This window comes from Arvicanthis niloticus, chromosome 23, assembly GCF_011762505.2.
Source record: "Arvicanthis niloticus isolate mArvNil1 chromosome 23, mArvNil1.pat.X, whole genome shotgun sequence".
NCBI classification, from domain to species: Eukaryota; Metazoa; Chordata; class Mammalia; order Rodentia; family Muridae; genus Arvicanthis; species Arvicanthis niloticus.
Window position 1 is genome coordinate 7525142 of NC_133430.1, and position 16785 is coordinate 7541926.

Sequence of the window (16785 nt, forward strand, 5' to 3'; positions counted from 1 at the left end):
ACAAGTTGGTACTTGCCGGTCTCTGAGCAGCGCTATGTCCAGCTGCCTCAGGTGCGTTTCCTCCTTTATAGCTCTCTCAGTAGCCGGATCTTCCAGACTCGCTTGCAGATGAGTCCAGATGGTAGGGCCGGGCCTGGAACCATGCTCCTTTATGGGTAGTGATTTTTCCCTGTATGTGCTGACTAGTTTCGGATTGCTTTGGAGAACTTACTCTGATCCTTCACACAGTTTTAAACTGTGCTCTTGTCTTTTAGTCAGCCGTGAGAGTCTTTTCCCACATTCCAGATAGATGCAAATCCCTTATCAGAGATATGATTTACAAGTGGTTTTTTTTTTTTTTTTTTTTTTTTTTTGGACACTTTCTTCCCTTCTTCCCTCTCAGTTTGGTGTTTGCCACCCCTCACCTTCCCAATCTCAATCCCCCAACCATGAGGTGTGGTCTTGGTATGTTAGTTACCCAGCCTGGGCTCACCAGACTTTACTACCCTCAGCTTCAGAAGTATCTGGGAATGCAGGTATGCCGTCTCCTTTTGCTCTTTTGAAAGAGTGTGTTATTTGTAGCCCTGGCAGGCTTCAAACTTGTGATCCCTTGCCTCAGCTTCTCAGATGCTAGCATTATGAATGTGTGTTGCCTTATAGATGTGCGTCATTTTGGATTCATTCTCCAACACTGGGGAAACTAACATACCGTGTTGGCTCCTGGCTGAAAAGTTTAAACACATTTTTATGGTTATATAGTTCAGACATACAGGTGTTAATTTTTTGTTTGTTTGGGTTTCCTTTTTTAGCTTTCTGAGATGGCAGTTTCCCTAAATAGTCCTGGCTGGCCTAGAACTTGATATATAGACCAGGCTGGCCTTGAGCCTCTGCTTGCCTCTGTCTCCTGCTGGTCAGGGCATGTGCTACCGTGCCTGGCATGTTGCTAGTTTTGATGAAATCCACTTTGTCTGTTTTTGCTTATGTTCTTGGGTTTATATCTAAAACTGTCACGTAACACAAGGTTATGAAGATTGGTACCAGTGTCTGTTCTATGTGTGTCTTAATTTTTTAACTCTTGGAGGAGGCTGGCACCTCCCTTATTTACTGAACTCACAGTAAGGCAGTGTCTGCTTTGAGCTTCATATGGAGTCATATGGTGGCCTGTGCCTGGTGTCATGTTGGACATTCATGCATGTGTATGTCTAAGTTCAGTGTTGGTCGCCTTTGTCTCTCAAACCACCCTGTCTTTAGAGACACAGGCTACTGCTACTGCTCTGCTCACTGATCAGCCAGAAGTCCACAATTCCCAGGTATCCTCTCCTGCCTCTGTTTCCAAGCTCGGGTGTGTACCACCATGCCAGTTTTGGTCGATGGTTGTGTTTTGTTTGAACATGGGTTCTGGGAATCCAAACTTAAGTGTTCAAGGCTTGGGCAGCAAGGACTTTACCAGCTAAGCCATTCCCAGCTCTAGCACATGCTCAAATGTGCTCGTTTAATCTCTCTCTCTCTCTCTCTCTCTCTCTCTCTCTCACTCTCTCTCTCACACACACACACACACACACACACACACACACACACATTCAGCGTTTATTTATGTGATGCATGTGGGAGACAGTCAGTCTTTAAACTCAGGTCACCAGGCTTGATGGCACCTGCTTTACCCACTGAGCCATCTTGCTAGTGAACACCTTTGCTTGCTTGCTTGCTTGCTTGCTTGCTTCCCTCCCTCCCTCGCTCCCTCCCTCCCTCCCTCCCTCCTTTCTTTTTGAGACAGTTTGTAGCCCAGCTTGGCATTGAATCTGTGGTGACTCCCTGCCTTAGCCACTCCAGCCCTGGCAGCTGCATGAGCTACCATGCCCAACCAGTGCCTGGCTTCTTTAGCTTCCATAGTTGCCCTGAGATACTCAAGTCTGTGTCTAGCAGTCATCCTGCCCCCTGCCCCTTTAAGTATAGTGATAATTTATTACATGAATAGAACAGATTGCCCTCTTACCTGACAGTGCATGTGTGGGGTATTTTTAGATTTCCATGATTACAAATAAAGTTGCTGTGAACATTTTTGATAGACACATCCTTTGTTTCTCATGGAGTCACCTAGTCCAGTTTTGGGACTGCACCTGTGTTAGCCAAAGAGCTTCCTGTGCAGCTGTAGGATGGTGACAACCAGATGTGCCTGGAGGACGATGAAATAACCTCCTTAAGTTCAGCTTTCCCCTGAGACAGATCAGCACGGCCCAGCTGACACCAGTGCACAGAACTGGACTCCTGAGCACGGGAGCCACTGTTCCTGCAACAGCGCAGGTGCCATAACTACCATCTACTACTGAATGGTTACAGTTAAAAAGTAACAAAGCCCAGGAGCCAATTTCCCCAGCTTTTAAAATAGAACCTCTTAGTGTTACAGGAAATACAGAGGAGAGGTGGGGATTGAAGATAAGGGTCGTAGATACAGATACTAACTTTTAGTTACCTCAGCCTTAGACCTCAGGAACCTTAGTCTGCCTAGATTGTATCCATCCTGCAGGTTTGCAGTGTGGTCTCCTTGACACTTCTGTCCAGAAAACAAAAGCTACCATCAGCCATGGAATAGCTTTACTCCTGGCCTAACAATTGGGATGCAAAGAACAAGCAGTTTTAAGACTATCGAGTCCTGCCTTTTATGTCTTAAGATAGGACTGGGATTCTGAATGGATATTTGCAGGTGTGTGGAATTCTAGAGAGTGTGCGATTGTGTGGGTGGAGGGCTAGGGTCTTGGCCAGATCAGCCCCTTGAGTGCCAGAGGCAGCTTGGCCACAGAAGGACCAGCTTCTGCATGGGCTTGCATGCCCTGCAGTTGTTCAGATTTTCCCAGACCACTGGAACTTAGTGCCCACATTTGACTTGTAATTGGTAGATGCCAAGCACATGGTTTTCTGCTTCTCGGTTCCAGTTTAGCAAGTGCACACTGTCCAGGCCTGTGACTGCCTCTTGGGCCCAGGACTTCAGTTGTATTCTCTCTGAGATTCTAGGAGCCAGTGTTGTATCTTTTTTTTTTTTTTTTTTTTTTTTGTCTTCCATTCAGCAGAAAATTCATGACCAGAGGCACTGGGAGGAAGAAGCACAGACAGTTCCTTCCTCAGTGTTACATCCTTCCTGTTAGCAGGCCCATCCATTCTGGTGTGGGGAGCATCTCTGTGCGTACTTAGAGTGGCTTTTCCCTGATCTGGGAAGGAGGGAGGAATTGTTTTTGGATTTCTCATCCTGCACCAGCACAGTGGTTAAGCTCATCTCCCATGTTTTGCTGCCCTGGAGACAGGCGTCGTCTTCGTTCTGTCTGCAAGCTGGATCCTGTCCCTTTGATCTGGGGAACCAATCTGTAATGATGCTTTTTGTCTGTAAAGTAATTGCATAGAATTGAAGGGGAGGGGAATGGGTCAGTCACCACACTTTCAGAAACTCAGTCCACAAATAAGATTGGAATTAGAAAGCAGTGTCTGTGCCAGGCGTCCTGTCCTGCTGAGCTCTGAAGATCCAGAATGACTCCACTCACATGGCGTGCCATGAAATCTGTGACTGCCGGAGTGTAGACATGCAATCCCAGGGTTGGCCTTGACAACTTCTATGCTAACCTGGGGGGCATCACATAGAAAGTCCCAAGGGCTTTCCTCAGTAAATTAAATTTGGACTGGAAGCCTTTATTTCTCAGAAGAGATGTTGAGGGGATGATTTCATTGAAGCAAAGCCAGGGGCTGTTGTTTGTTCTCCTGTCCCTGTTGGAAGACACTGTTTCAGCAAAAGGTGACCTGCAGACAGCAAGGTCTCTGGGCGAAGGCCCCACAACAAGACCCCATGTTCTCTCCTGTTTAACTTTGCTTGCAGGATGAGGGATCATTCCAGACGTTGAGGGAACCTTCTTTGGAGTTGTTGCATTTGAGGAGTGGAGGCTGAGAGGGCTGGGGGCCCTAGAGGCAGACAACGGAAAGCCCTAGAAATTTGGATGGTGGAGAAAGGACAAGAAGCCTTGCTGCTTTGCTGAGGGAGAAATGGCTTGACTCTCCTTCCTTCATGGTTGGATTCTTCTTTGTTCTAAATACTGAAGTAAAAGAAGTAGACAAATGGCTGAATTCAAGATTTTTTTACCAAATTAAATTTTGGAATGAGTTTCTGTCACAGTGTAACAGAAACAAGACTTTCTCCTTGTGTCTTAGCTGTCAGACCCCAAAGCAGGAAGGTGGCTGTGGGGATTCAAAAGGTAACTAGAAATGTCCCTGTGACAAGGGTGTGACACCACCTGAGCTTTCACCTCTGCTCACCCTGTGAAAGGCCAGCCCATGTAGCTGGCCTGTCTCCTGACATCACCCCTAGTGCCTGGGACAGGTGGCCGCCCCCAGGGATCCACACATTTAGACCTTCAATTTGGCCCTGGCCTGAGGCCAAGAGGCTCTGCTATTTCCTGTCTGTGAGACTGGGCCTGGTCCTGAGTTGTCTTACCTGTCAGGTGGAGATGCTACTGTGCACATAGCTGGTTCTTGTCCATGCTCAGCTCACATTTTGCCTGTCTTTCTAAAACAGGGTTAAACAAAACACTGTTTTAGATTAAGAATTCTGCTTGCTACAGTAAAAAGTACATATTTTTTAAAAAGATTTTTGTCCTATTCTTCCCCAGAGCAACAGGACAGCAGACTTTATTGTGTCTGGTACCTCTTCCTTGGCCTGGGGTTCTTGGGAGGCTCCACTGCCCCTCAGTGAGTCTCAACAATGGTGGCCATCGGGATGACGCTGAGGGGAGGCCTGGGACAGCTTAGTGCATAAAGTACTTAGTTTATGTGCAAGCACGATTTCTTTTCTTTCTTTCTTTCTTTCTTTTTTTTTTTTTTTTTTTGGTTTTTTTGAGACAGGGTTTCTCTGTGTAACTCACTCTGTAGACCAGGCTGGCCCCGAACTCAGAAATCCACCTGCTTCTGCCTCCCAAGTGCTGGGATTAAAGGCGTGCGCCACCACCGCCTGGTTTACAAGCACGATTTCTTAGACCTTGTGTAAGAGCAGGGTGACACACAGCCATCCCTCCAAAGCTGTGGTGCATAGAGACAGTTGGGTCCCTGAGGCCCTCTGGCCAGCTAGGCTAGACAAAGCGGAGAATTCTGTTCAGTGAAAGACCCATTTAAAAAAAATACAGTGGAATGCAATCAAAGATGGAGTCATACACATATGTATGCTCAGGTTGTGGTATATCATGAATTGTAGGCCACCCCTTGCTGCTCCTGACTTGAGTATTTCACTTCTAAAACCGGCAGCTGTTTTTTTTTTTTAAAATGTTTATTTACTTATTGTGTGTGTGTTTGGCTGGGAGTGGTTGTGCTGCAGATGCATAGAGTTCTGGAGGTCAGAGGACACTTGTGAGAGTTGATTCTCTCTTTCCACCATGCGTGTTCCAAGGATTAGACTCAGGTCATTAGTCAGCTTTGGCAGCAGGCACATTTACCCACCGAACCATCTCGCCAATGCCAAGAAAGCATTGGTTTGTATTCACGGCACCCATGTGCCCCTGGGCTCCTCTCAGCGTGTCTTTTGGTTAGTTGGCGGATATGACTTGAGGTGTGAAGCCCTTGAGAAGAGAGATTGTTCGGCTAGAGCATCCTACCCTACCCTCCACGTGCAGTGATCCCAGTGGACAGTCTCTGGTACTGCATTTGCCTGCCTTCTGCAGATGCTGCAGGCCACCAGGTGAACTTCAAGATTTTTGTCAACCTGACACAACCAGAGTCATCTAGGAAGAAGGAACCTCAGCTGAGAAGATGTCAGCATCAGATCAGCCTATAGGCAAGGCTGTGGGGTGCATTTTCTTGATTAATGGTCGCTACGGGATGGTTCAGCCCACTACAGACAGCGCCAACCCTGCTTGGGTGGTCTTGTGTTATACAGGGACACAGACTGAGTGGGCCATGGAGAGAAGTCAGCAAGCAGCACCCCTCCATGGCCTCTGCTTCAGTCCCTGCCTCGGGTTCCTGCTCTGACTTCCCTGGTGATAAACTGTGACCTTCTCGGGGAGCCGAGGAACCCGCTTGACAGTCTCTACGTACAGAGCAGATACTTCCAGAACATTCTCATGCCTACTCATTCCAGCCTTCTCTGTGTTCTTTAGCCACTTGCTAACACGCACTTGTCTTTTGGGGTTGAGGTTTGGTTTGTTGTTTTTTGTTTTGAATTCATTCTGAGTGTGTCCGTGTCCCTGTGCACGTGCATGCACGTGTGTTTAAGACGGGCATATGTGGAGGTCAGAGGACAACTTGTGGGAGTGGTTTTTTCCTTCTGCATGTAGGTTTTAGGGATTGAACCTTAGGTCAATCAGGTTTGCCTTTTGAGACGGTCCCTTAGTCAAGTCCAGGCTGGCCTGGACCTTACTGTGTGGCCCAGACTGGCTTTGAACCTGCATCCCTCTTGCCTCAGCTTCCAGTGTGTGTCACCACACCTATCTTAGCCCTCATTGGTTAATTCTTTTTTGCTGAAGGACTCCCACGGGACAGTGCTGCATGGGACTGGGATCACTGCCCCATGGAGTATTCAGGTGCGGTGCACCATCCTTGGGCAGGAGGTCAGAACACTGGGGTGATGTGCAGCAGTGAGGTGGGGGTGGCTTGTTTCCGTGGTATGAGAGCAGCCTCCACCAAGTGGCAATGAATGGAGAAAGGCACCTGACAAAGAGGGAGTGTCCAGGAGTGAAGGGTGGTAGGGCAACCCGGAGTGGGTCTGGAAAGTAGGTGTGACCAGCTTCATCCGGGCATAGGCGGCTCCTCCATGACGGTGCACTGCTGGAATGAAGGCTCCCGTCTGGGGTTGACTCAGCACAGCCTCCCCACCCCAGTGGACCTTCACTGCCCAAGCTTGTAGCTGGCTTGGCTTCTGACTCACTGTTAAAAAGCTTCCTCTTCACTCTGCAATCTCATGTTGAGCACAGTTCAAGTGAACTGCTTGCTCGCTGAGAGTGAGTGCTTCTAGCCCAGGGGCCACGTCAGTTTCACTTAGGAACACCACTGGGACTTGTTGGAAGAGTCAATTTTGTCTTCTCCAGCTCGTGGTTCATGGTGGCGTTTGTAACTGCCTGCCCGTGACGTAGATTGCTGTGACTTCACAAATACCTAGTTATCTGTAGTATTGAGTGTGGCTGTGTAATTTGAGCACATATTTTCAGAACCCTAACCGTGTTAATCTTTGTGCACCATTGCCTTCAGGGAGCCACAGGGTGTCGGGCAGCTTCTCTGTCTCCTGAAGGGCGAGTAGAAGCTCAGAGCCTTCCGGTGGAGTTGACTTGTTTCTTGTGTGTTCCACATACGTCGGTGGCCTTCGGAGCCTGTTTCTCTGTGATAGCCCAGTATTTATTCTTGTGTGTTCCACACACGTCGGTGGCCTTTGGGGCCTGTTTCTCTGTGATAGCCCAGTGTTTATTCTAGATCTTGAACATTTGCTGCTGACATCGAGCTACTGAGACCGAGGAGTTGAGAGACTTGCCAAGAGACTTAGGTCTGAGCTGGGTGTGGTGGCGCACGCCTTTAGTCCCAGTGCTCTGGAGGCAGAGGCCTTCGGATCTCTAAGTTGGAGGCCAGCCTTGCCTACAGAGCAAGTTCCAAGACAGCCGGGCTACACAGAGAAACCCCGTGCTGGGGGAAAACGGAAGACTTTTCCCAGAGGAAAAGTCCAGAGGCCGAGGCCAAGTTGATAGCTGATGGCTGGCATTTCAAATGAGCCGCTGGATGGGAAAGTGGAGCCTAACGCCTGCCTTGTGCCAGCAGCTGCCTTGACCACAGCCCTTTTCCTCTGACTCTCTCCCTGCTAGTCCCTCTGTTCAACTGTTCTAGTCTCACGGTTTCTCTTGGCAGAGGAGCCGAGGTATGAGGCACTAGTCTCTCATTTCGATTCTCAGTCAGAGACCTTCCCTTTGCTGCTGGTTCTTCCTGGCAGAGCTGTCCTTTTAAGGACACTGGGCTTCAGTCTTTCTTACAGTTTGGATCTCTGTCCATAGTTTCTCTTTGTGTTTGTGTGTGATGTGTGGCATGTCCTCAAGTGAGTAGGCTACCCATGTGTAAGCATGTGTGTGAACACACCAAGGTTGGAGGAGGACACCAGGTGTCTTCACTGCTCTTTGCCTTTCTGCCTTGAGACTGGCCCCTCATTTAACTGGAAGCTTGCCTCTTTGGCTAGGTTGGCAGTCTGACTGTTGAGCTCCTGGGACCCGCCTGTCTCTGTTGTCTCTGTTGTCTCAGCTGGGGCCCAGCAAGCAGTCTTGTCTTACTGCAGAGCCATCTTCTTTGCCATATTAGTTATCTTGATTGATGACGCCGTTGCCTTTTAGGTGACAGGGGCAATAAAGCTCTACAGGTTAGTGGAGCACTTGCGTGGAGCACTCAGATGAGTTCAGTGGGGTCTGGAGGAGTGGGAATGGTGGTGTGAGCCTTCCTTATGGAGAAGGTAAATCTCTTTTTGATGGCTTGTCATAGACTGTCAGTCCTCACAGGTTTCTGGCTGTGCAGGGCAGAAAGTGCTTAACCCATGGGAGGTAGACCTAGGCTTCAAGTCTGCATTGTGAAGGGAGGGCTTGGTGATTGGTAGTGCTCCAGGGCTCTCCTAGCCGAAGGCTGAAGGTGCTGGAACTGGCAGAGCCATCACCAGCACTACTCCAGGTTAACTCGTGAGTGCCCATCCCGGTCCTTAGCACTGCCGGCCTCCCTATGGGTGTTTGCTAACCCGGTAGCACAGAGTATTTAGATAGATACTGATAGAAAGTGGTAGAGGGTTCTGTTCTGTGTGCTTTTCCAACAGTCTCTCGTGTGTAACTCATCTTTTGTCTCTTCTTCCTGAGCGTAGGGATTACAGTGTAGCCCCATGCCTGGCTGCAGTTCCACTCTTCTTGAAACATAGAATTGTTGCTTGTGGCGTCCCTGCTCCATTTATGATCTGTCTCACTGAGAGTCAGCACCACATCCCCAGTTATCTGGCTGACCCTACCGTCTGCCTTTTAAGAGTGTTGTATGGGGCAGGAGAGATGGCTCGGAGCCTAGGAACCCTGGCTGCTCCGTAAGTTCAGTTCTGGGACCCAGCACTGTCTTCTGGACTCTCTGGCACTGCACATATGTACTACGCAGACCCATGCAGGCCAGACATCCACACATACAAATAAGTTTTCTAGAAACAGGGGTTTTTATTTAACCCTGACTGTTCTGGAACTTGCTATGTAGACCAAGCTGGCCTTGAACTCAGAGATCCTCCTGCCTCTGCCTCCCGAGTGCTAAGACTAAAGGTGTGTGTATTATGTCAGAGTTTTAAAAAAAATTTTTGAGATGTTAATATAAATAATACTTGAAAGATTACTAATCTTTATTTTATTTTTCATATTAATTGATCGATTTGAGGAAGGTCTCACAGGCTGAGGCCTCACATCACCACACCTGGTCCAGACGGTTTTTTGAGCACTCTGTTTTGTTTCCTAGCTGACATGTTTAAGAGTATGTAACAGTGCTGATGGTTTTAGCTGAGTGAAATACAGGACGGGGGGAAAATACCTTTCTAAAAAAGATTTTTGTGTTTTATAAGTATGTGTGTTTTGCCTGCATGTAAATTGCTTGAATGCCTGGTGTCTGCAGGCCCCAGAAGAGGGTGTTGGATTCTCCTGGAGTTATCGATGGGTATGAGCATATGTCCTGGGAATTGAACTCAGGTCCTCTCTAGGAACAAACGGTCTCACCTGCTGAGCTGTATTTCCAGCCCCAATGTTCTTCTTGTTTTTTTTTTTTTAAACATACAAGACAAGCAGTCAGGTACTGCAAGAAAAGACAGCCACTGTTCCTTTATATTCTCACGGCCTGAGCATTAACTGGTTTGCGGTTTGTTTTATTTTGTGGTTCTGGGGGCATCATGGCCTGACAGACATCACTGGGCCTCCCATGTCAGGAAGTCATCTCCCCGCTCATCAGGTCACTGGGATAAAGCCTCACGGTCTTCCTGAGCATTGTGCTCGGGCTCCATGGTGCTCCTCTCCCCCACGGCTGAGGTGCCCTGGCTTTCTCTTGGGACATTCATGTTGGTGTCCATCTGGGGAGTGTGGCTCTCCTCACTTTCCAGAGTTGTCTCTACAAATGACCATTAGAGAAGGTGTTTAAAGTGTCTTTGTATTGGCTTCACACTTAGAGAAGTTAAATAACAGAAAAAGCCGCTTTCTCCAGGTATCTGAGAGTTCTCACGTGATGTTCCCTGAGTAGTTCTCTCGAATGGTGTGTGTTTCCAGTAAACATTAGCACTCCATGAAACCACAACACAACCGAAGTATCAGGAGCTTAGCCGTAATATGTCAGTACCTGTTCACCTTTGCTTGAAGGTCGCTGGTATTCCGTTTTTTCAGGCTGAAGAATGTACTAATGTCAGTGTGAGCTCCCTGACTGGCTGTGTGCATTGATGGGTGTGTGACCATGGTGGTTTCCCTTCCTGGACCATCCTTTGAGCTTCTCTTCACACCAGGCTGCTCTGGCTTACCTTTGTTGCCTGGCTCTGGACTTGCCTGAGGAGACCTGGTTCCTTTAGTGGAGGATATTTAGAAACTAAAACCTGGTATTAGGTGCTCATTTTGGGGGTTCCTCTTTTAAGGCCTCTTGGTTTACAGGACTTGGCCATATGTCTGTGCACACCCACTCAAGTGTCTGTCTGTTGGTCTTTTTCTCTCTCAGTAAGTATATTGGAGACAGGTTCTCACTGCCCCCTCTAGTGGAAACAGAGTTCACACTGACCCTGTCTGGACTCCCCATATATTCCCACTTCCCTGGTGTCTTTCCACCGACATTGCCCTAGGTCTGCGTACTTGCTCTCCTGCTGTCACTCACACATGTGCATGCTGACTAAAGAAAGTACTAGATAAACTGTCACAGGCCTTCTTTCAAGGCCCTTCTGCACCTCACTTTTGTTTACATTGATTTCCTGGTCGTGTAGTTCCTTTATCATGTGGAGCCCCACCTCCCCAGGTTTGTTTCTATAGTTGTCCAGTTTTCCAGGTGACTCTGACACCTTCATGTCAGCCTTTTGTGGGGCACCTGGACAAGACTGTTAAATACATAGACAACAAAAAAGGTTTGGGCGGGGAGTTGAAAGAAGTGTGGTAGGAAGGTTGAACGGCCTTGGGACAGTCGCTGTGTAGGGCTGTGGATGGCAGTGTGACAGGAAGGTTGAACGGCCTTGGGACAGTCGCTGTGGAGGGTTGTGGATGGCAGTGTGACAGGAAGGTTGAGCAGCCTTGGGACAGTCGCTGTGGAGGGCTGTGGATGGCAGTGTGACAGGAAGGTTGAGCAGCCTTGGGACAGTCTTTGTGGAGGGCTGTGGATGGCAGTGTGACAGGAAGGTTGAACGGCCTTGGGACAGTTGCTGTGGAGGGCTGTGGATGGCAGTGTGACAGGAAGGTTGAGCCGCCTTGGAACAGTCACTGGAGGGCTGTGCATGGCCTGGGTGTGGTCTCCAGTGGATCCAACAGCTGAACCCTGGAAGGAGCTCTGCCATAGAAAGAGATCTGTTCCTGGTCACTGATATGACTTCTAAGATGAGCTGACACGGGATGTCCTTATGACCGGAGTGTGACAGAAGCCAGAGCTTTTCTTTGGGACCCCCACAGGGGAGGAGGAGAACTGAACAGAATTAGGCAAGTCATTTTCAGAGTGCTTAAACTCATGTGTGGTTAAACCAAGCATCAAAATCCGCATTTCACACCTGTTAAGGGATGAACCGTGGTGGCATACAGGAGAAATGGTTTCTGAAAGCCATTTAACACAAAATAGGATTAAGCAGGATCTTCAAAGGATCCATTGGTTTTCTGAACCTTAATAAAATGACAGGACAAAGAACCAGTTAAAGTCTAATTAAGATAATTTCCTACCCTGTCTCAAAACCAAAATAAATATATAAATAAAAGATAATTGTCTTTAAAGTAATTTCTATAAAATAGTATTATTTATTAAGAAAAACACAATGTAGAAGAATCACATTTACAGCTGTATGTCTTGACAGAGCAAGAGCACAACAGTTACATACCCAGTGGGAAGAGCAGTGTGCAGCAGTGGGAGCACAGCAATGGGAACACAGCACTATCTCTGTGTTCTTTGGAAAGTCCAGGAATTTTATCCTCAAAATTAATTAAAGTAATAAAAAGTACATATGAAAATGATGATTGTAAATTCTCTGTGAACACAATATTTTTTAAAATTAATATATTCAGGAAACTCAACTCATGAATCTATAAAAGTGATCGTTGAATGGTACAAAAAGCTAAAAATCACAAGTAAAATGAAAATGGCACAGAAGTTTGTAAGCTGTTAATGATGGCCAGGAGCAGGAACCGAGATGGAGCATGGACAAGCTCAGCCAGCATGTGAAACTTTTATCCAAATGCTGTAGTGTGCCTGCACTGTGTGTGTCATGGCCCTCGAGCCTGCGCCCCTGGTTCTGTGGGGTCCAGAAAGCCCTGCCGTCTGCTTCGGTGCTCTTTCGGGAGGGGGACTCGGGTGGGGAGCGTGTTTGCCCTGTGGTTAACTGGCACGCTTCCTTTCCCAAACACCTTTCTTCTGATTTATATAGAAGTCAGATTCCTTGTTTTTCTTCACAGTAGAGTGAAAGGCACTGTTTGGCTCCCCCAGAGTTTCTAGCGGCTGTCTGAAAACCTTGCTTCCTTTGGGGGTTTTAAGAGTGGTTATTTTTGGTGATATTTGAAAGAAGCAAACATGAACTGCAGCTGACCCTTTAGGTTCTAACCCGGGGGTTTTCTTGTTAGGCCGGCCTTAAATTCCAGGCTTTGTGTGTTCCATTTTCTGAGCACTGTGCTGCTGGGCGTTCATGGAGATGGGCCAGAGTCCACAGCTCACCCTCTGATAGAAGCCAAGAGCTTTCTATGGCCTCAGTATCATTGTTAACAGTGAACAGTAGTGACTGAGCAACGAGACAAGTAAGCTCAACAGTATGGAAGTCAGTGGGAAGTCTTTAAAATACCAGTTTATACATTTTGACAGAACTAGTTTTAGATACTAATATAAGATGTAAGAAGTAATAATACATTTGCTCAGCCTTGTCCACCACCTGACATTCTAGAAACCTTTAGTAGCCAGGTGATGGTGGCACACACCTTTAATCCCAGTACTCCTGAGGCAGAGACAAGCAGATCTGTGAGTTTGAGGCCAGCCTGGGCTACACAAAGAAAGGAAACCTCTAGTAACTAAGACAAATGGAAATCAGCATAGGACGGGTTTGGGTTTGAAGGTGAGAGCAGGCGTACAAGATGCAACCAATGTATTTGCCCAGTGGGCCAGACTATGGGCAGGAGGGACGGTGGTCAGGAGCCAGTCCTCGCTGCACTAGCCCTGAGCCTGTCACCTACTCTCCTGGGAGAAAGGAGAGCCTCTCTGTGAATTATTGTCATATACTAGTAGATGTGGGGGATGGTGCTCAAAGTCTCAGAGCTCTGCCTGTCACAGCTGCAGAGACAGAAAGACCAAGGTATAGTCTGCTTGTTTCCTTGAAGGCTCAGGGAGGAGCTTGTTTGCCTGTCCCAGCTCCTAATGGCTACCAGCGCTCCTTGGTATTAACTGGTTTAGGGCTGTCTCCCTCTGTCTTCTGTCTTCATGTGGCCTTTTCTCCCTCCTGCCTCTGTGCAAGTTTTATTCCAATAAGAACACCAAATCTTGGGCTGGGAGATAGTTCACTGGTGAAGAACATGTAGTGTTCCTGCAGAGGACCCAGGTTCAACTCCCAGAATCCACATCAGGCAGCTTACAACTTGGAACTCCAGCTCCAAGGGATACCCCTAACCTCAGGCACATGCACACACATACACAGTCATACATATGTGTTCATATAAATAAATAATATAAAAGTGTTTTTAAAGCCACAATCATGTTGGCTTTAGGGCCAACCCAGTTATAGTGTGTGACCTCATGTTAACTTGGTTACATCTGAAGACATTGTATCCAAATAAGTCACATTTGAAGGAACACTTGATCGCAGTACTATACCTTCCAAAACCCAGCAACATGGTTGCTGCTGTCTCAGTGGGCCAACCTTGGATCTGACCAGGAAATTAGAGGGGTTTACCAGAGTTCTGCAGCAACTCTATTTGTTACAGTGGATACTGAAGCATTACTGTTGACAAATGTCCACACTCAGAGAGACCAGTTGCGGTGTGGTACCTCCATCTGCTAGGTTTAAGAGCGTGTCGGTATGCTGGACTAAACTGCGATTTCTTCTTACAGCTAAGCCTTTCACCCAGCTCGTGAAGGACATGCAGCTTCATCGGGAAGACTTTGAGATCATCAAAGTGATTGGAAGAGGAGCTTTTGGTGAGGTAAGAGAGACTCCCTCCACATGGCCCAGGTAGTACCAGCCCCTTGTATCTTGAGTCTGCCCATTGGTATCATCTGAAGAGCTGTGGGTAGGTAAACAGGGCCAGCATGATACACTAACTTTGTTAGCATGTTCTATGGTTGGTCGGTTTATAAAATTCCATCCTTTGTAGGAAGATAACTCTCTCTCTCTCTCTCTCTCTCTCTCTCTCTCTCTCTCTCTCTCTCTCTCTCTGTGTGTGTGTGTGTGTGTGTGTGTGTGTGTGTGTGTGTGTGTAAAATGTGCCTGTTTGCTTTGTACCTGGGGGCCTGGTAGAGGCCAAAGGTTGACCTGAGATGTTTTCTGTTGCTCTCCACCTTAGGTTTTGAGAGACAGTCTCACTGAATCTGAATCAGCTAGGTGTGTTTATCCACCCCTGCCTCCCTGTACTGGGGTTACAGGTGTACAACATGGTGTTCTGCTTTGTTCTTGGACTCTGGGGGATTGGGCTCAAGTCCTCCAGACAGAGCCAACTCCCTGACCTCAGGAGGATTAAAAAATGATCCTTTGGAATACTTGAAGTTTGGGCTGGAAAGTTTCTGGTGGTCCAAATGAGAAAATTATTCCTTGTTTATTTTGTAAATTGATTTATAGTAAAACTTATCCCACAAAGATTTTTTTACATTAAATTTTACTTGAATGTTTCATTTCTACATATTCTTAACAGATGTTTCTCTGTGACACACACATCTTTCCATGTGTTTTATCGGCTATTTTATTGGTTGTCGGATATGTATCTTGTGAGGAGTGAGGCCTGCGAGAGTTCTAGTGTTGTGGGTCTTGTTCTCAGCATCCAGGATCTTTGCTGTTTCTTCAGAGCATCAGTGTTTGTCTGAAGGCAGCTCTGCTGTCCTGTGCAGCAGAGAAGCCAGAATGCCTCATCTGCTAGCCCGTGGCTGGCTCTCAGGAGGGAAGAGCCACTCCGGGGCAGCCGTGAACTTGCACCCAGAGCTGCTGATTTGCACAGAAACTTGTTGCATGCACTGTTTCCTGTTTACTCAGGTTGCAGCAGGCTTGCTTATTGCTTTCTAAGCCACAGATAAACAGCATGTGAGAGGCCTTTAAGAGCCACCTGTGCTGACTCGTAGGGAGCATTGTGTAGGGCATACATATGTCCTTGACTCGAAAGGCCTATGGCTGTGTCAGGGTATGAACATCATGGAAGAGCCATTGTCATCCATGGAAGACATTGAATTCTGGCTGTCATTTTAATGTAGGCTTTGAAAACTTGTGCTGGCCCTCCCTAAAAGTCAGCATCAGTGAACAAGGGCCAGCTAGCGTCCTTACTGATAAGGACTGTGAGGCTTAAGCAAGAGCCCCGGAGCTCACAGCACACGCATGGCACATGCTTAGGACACGTCAGTGCTCAGGGTCTCTCAGTGGTGGCATTGTGAGGTGTGTGCTACTTAGGAGAGCAGGCGGTTCTGTCTGAGAGCTTTGTGATCGTTCCATGGATCTTAGTGCAGAGAGACAGTCAGCCTTCCTCTGCACGCCAGGGCGCAGTCTTGAAGGCGCTGTAGTGGGAAGCCACACCCACGGTGGGAAGCCACACCCACGGTGGGAAGCCACACCCACGGAGGGCTGTGCAAGCAGTGGCTCCTGTCGCTGCTGCTGGTCACGGTGGAGGTCATTCAGGCCTTGACAGAGACTCCCTGAAAGAGGCGGTGTTACAGCCAGGCCTGAGGCTGCGTCTAAGCCTCTTTTGCTATGCTGTAGACCCACACAGCCACTACCTTTGTGAAGCAAAGATTCCGATGTAGCTGGTACCTGGAGAGGCTGGCAGGAAGGTGGACCTAAGCAAGAGGGAGAGGGAGGAGGTGTGGATAGATTGCCCGCATACAGGGAGAAGACAGCTACAAGCCAACATAGAAAGGGCTGTGTTTGTTTTTACTGAAAGTCCTCAGGCAATGCTCAAGTGGAGGACAGGGAACCCCAGTTCCCATTGCTCAGTCCCCAAGAGTCTAAGCTATATCATGGCTCTTGTTTAGAGGCCGAGTCTTTCTTTATATGGAAGACACCTCTCTCCTCCCCATCTCTCAGAGTTCCCAGCCAGTTAAGATCAGCTTTTAGATGTGCAAAGCTTCTGAACCACTAATTAAAAAAAAAAAAAATTCTAATTTACATTCTAGGTTGCTGTTGTCAAAATGAAGAACACTGAACGAATTTATGCAATGAAAATTCTCAACAAATGGGAGATGCTGAAGAGAGCAGAGGTATGTGTGGAGTGTACAGTAAGTAAAGGTGTGTGCGTATGTGGGGTGTGTGTGTGTGTGTGTGTGTGTGTGTGTGTGTTGTTTTGGGAGGAAAAGTTCTTGCTATGTAGTCCTGGCTGGTCTAGAGCTCACTATTAGGCTGGCCTCTAAATCAGAGATCTTTCTCCCTCTTCCTCCCAAGTGCTAGGATTAATAGCGTGTGACTATGGCGAGGTC

The 16785-nt window shown here is 47.7% G+C and overlaps 1 protein-coding gene across 2 annotated transcripts in view; it reads left to right on the plus strand.

Moving 5' to 3' along the window:
• Cdc42bpb (CDC42 binding protein kinase beta) overlaps positions 1–16785 on the plus strand; it is an 84244-nt gene that overhangs the window by 16181 nt on the left and 51278 nt on the right. For both annotated transcript variants that reach the window (XM_076921106.1, XM_076921107.1), the window contains exons 2-3: positions 14227–14318; positions 16486–16569. In XM_076921106.1, the coding sequence (XP_076777221.1) occupies positions 14227–14318; positions 16486–16569 (176 nt within the window). The remainder of the gene's footprint in view (positions 1–14226; positions 14319–16485; positions 16570–16785) is intronic.